General features: G+C 36.3%; 1 protein-coding gene across 1 annotated transcript in view; it reads right to left on the bottom strand.

Annotated features, from left to right (window-relative positions):
- Nucleotides 1-2100: 2100 nt before the first annotated feature.
- Nucleotides 2101-2830, bottom strand: part of LOC110453491 (collagen alpha-2(I) chain-like) — a 6508-nt gene continuing 5778 nt past the window's right edge. The window contains exon 3 of the mRNA XM_021502448.1: nucleotides 2101-2667. Within this exon, the coding sequence (XP_021358123.1) occupies nucleotides 2303-2667 (365 nt within the window). The 3' untranslated portion in view covers nucleotides 2101-2302. The remainder of the gene's footprint in view (nucleotides 2668-2830) is intronic.

Here is a 2830-nt window from a genome sequence, read left to right as displayed (position 1 = left end):
TCGGTAGATGCTTTATCGTCTTTTAATGTTGGCGAAACAGATATTGTTCCTGTCAGTGTTGTCAAACTTTTAGGTGTGAACTTTGACTTACTCATTTTTAAACTTTGAAGCTCATATCTCTGAAATTTGTAGGAAAGCCTCAAGGCAATTGTCCGTTTTAAAACGAATTGGGAGGTTTGTTTTTACCAAACAAGGTAGACTTGTAATAAATAATCCTTTTATTTTTTCAAATGTTAACTACTGTCCTTTAGTCTGGCACTCTTGTTCCATGAAGAGTGTCAGAAAGTTTGGAAAGATACAAGAATGAGCTAAAAGGCTTATACATAATTATCACAACTCATCCTTCAGGCACTTATTTTGTATTACAAACAGCGATAGGCTACATGCAAGGTGTCTGAAGGATATGGGTTGTTAGATTTTTAAAATTATAACCAAAATGTCTCCTAAATATATTCATAACCTTGTAAATATTAAGATGTCTAATTATGGCTTCAGGAAAGAAAATACTGCAAAGGTGCCCAGGGTCAACACTGTGAAGTATGGACAAAAAAATGTTTGCTTTTGGGGCTGCCCGGGTGTGGAACAGTATCCCCAATGACTTCCGAACAGTTGAAAACTTCAAAGAATTCAGGAGGCTGGTCCATTCCTGGGATGGCCCCATCTGCCTTTGTAATATCTGTAAAGAGTGATACTTCATATTGTGCCCTGGTTACCTCTGCCACCTGACATTTTGAATTGTATATACTGTTGTTGTTTTATTTCATTTTGTATGTGTATCAGTCCTATTTCATATTTTTGCAGCAGCTTATTCTTATTTTAATTCCATACATTCTAAAATATTTATTTTTTTACAAAACATGACAAATTTTGATAATTGATGGCAGTATCATTTTTTAAATTCACACTATATTTGTGTATATTCTGTATTTTTTTTTATTCTTTGCTATATTAGCAATGTATGTATATTCCACTTGATAGTATTTTAATCCTTAGACCTGAGTAATTATTGTGTAATATACAAGTATTCATTCAATATTAACTATGACTGTTATTAACTTAATCTGAACACTACTTATCTGTGATAGCATTTAATGCTTTTCATATTAACACTATTTTCATATATTTATTTTATCAAAAGTGTCATATCCAGGGGGCCTTTGTAGGGAGGGGGCTCCCAATCACTTAGAAGCCGGGGATATGATGTGATTATTATTGTTATTATTGCTTTTATTAATATATGTGATTATCTCCCTTTACTTATAATATATATTGGTTCTTACACTTGTTGTCATTTCATATGAGATTTATGAAACGATTGTAAGAAATTTTCAATTTAGCGAGCCTCTGGCGAGCTTAAATGAAAAATTCGTGACGAGTTTTATAAATTTTATACGAAATGAAAACGAGTGTAAGATCCTTTTTATCACAGAATCAAGATTTGCGGCATTTATTCGTGTAAAACGACAATTTCCATACAACCTTGAAATGTAAAAAGCCGCCAATTTGACTCTAGTGGGTAGGTCTGTGACGTCATGTACTTGTCCTAGGCGCGTCTTCACATTTGAATAATAGAAGCTTACAACCAATCATAGGGCTGATAGGTCATATTACATGGGTTAATACGCCAAAAAATAACATGGGCATATTCACTGGATAACACAGTACATAATGTGATAAAATGTGTTTTTTGTTGTTTTACATATGTTTGTCGCAATTATAGTTCTCCAGATCTAACGTTCTTTGTTTACATGTATGCGACTTTAAATAAAGATGCTTGTATTATTGTGTGTGTTATAGTCATAAAAGTGACTATAAAATTTAAAATTTGAATTGTTTATCGAACTTAATATACTTAAAAGGATCCTTTTAAGTATATTACTACATTTCTTCAAAAATTCAGGTATTTCAACATTTTATCTATTCATGAGGTGTATATACAAAAGAACAAGTTTCGTAAATTCGAAGTCAACTGTTTTTGATATACCGACTGTCTGCAGGTGCAAACACCAAAGACTATGCTAGTTTTTACACTATTTAAAATGACAGAAAAAGTAATAAGAAGATTTGGCCTATAATAAGAAGGAATCATGGAGCTTGAAACAGATTGTATTCGTTTTTATTATGGCAGTTTCAGAAAGTTTGATTTTGGGAAGGGTTGATAAACCGCTAAAAAACACAATAAGCTACCACTATTGAAATGCTGCCACACAGTTTCTGACTGAAGGGATAAGCACCTTGTAAACAATTATGTTGAGCATTATTCAGCTCGAATGGCATCAGTGTCCAAATTTCCAGGCGTATCTTAACTGCTGGCGACAGGTCCGGTGGACCCTGTAGCTCCGGTGGCCCCTGTAGCCCCTGTAGCCCCGGTGGCCCCTGTAGCTCCGGTGGCCCCTGTAGCCCCTGCAGTCCCGATGGGCCCTGTAGCTCCGGTGGCCCCTGTAGCCCCTGTAGCCCCGGTGGCCCCTGTAGCTCCGGTGGCCCCTGTAGCCCCTGTAGCACCTGTAGCCCCTGTAGCCCCTGTGGCACCTGTTGCTCCGGTGGCACCTGTAGCTCCGGTGGCTCCTGTAGCTCCGATGACGCTGATGCCGGTGGCGCCGGTGGCGCCGGTGGCGCCGCTAGGTCCTCTTGGACCTTCATTGATATCAGTTAATGATAATGCAAATACTAGAATACAAAACAAAAATTTTACAATTTAAATATTTTAAAATGCATAGTTCATGTCATGTACATAAATGCTATCTGCCTAATCATTTTCCCGCCAATTATTTATTGACTAGAATGATGACTGTTCTGTCATATATATATATTTATATATATATATATATAT

This window comes from Mizuhopecten yessoensis, unplaced genomic scaffold, assembly GCF_002113885.1.
Source record: "Mizuhopecten yessoensis strain PY_sf001 unplaced genomic scaffold, ASM211388v2 scaffold7347, whole genome shotgun sequence".
Classification (NCBI taxonomy): Eukaryota; Metazoa; Mollusca; class Bivalvia; order Pectinida; family Pectinidae; genus Mizuhopecten; species Mizuhopecten yessoensis.
This window is presented reverse-complemented; position numbering and strand designations above follow the sequence as displayed.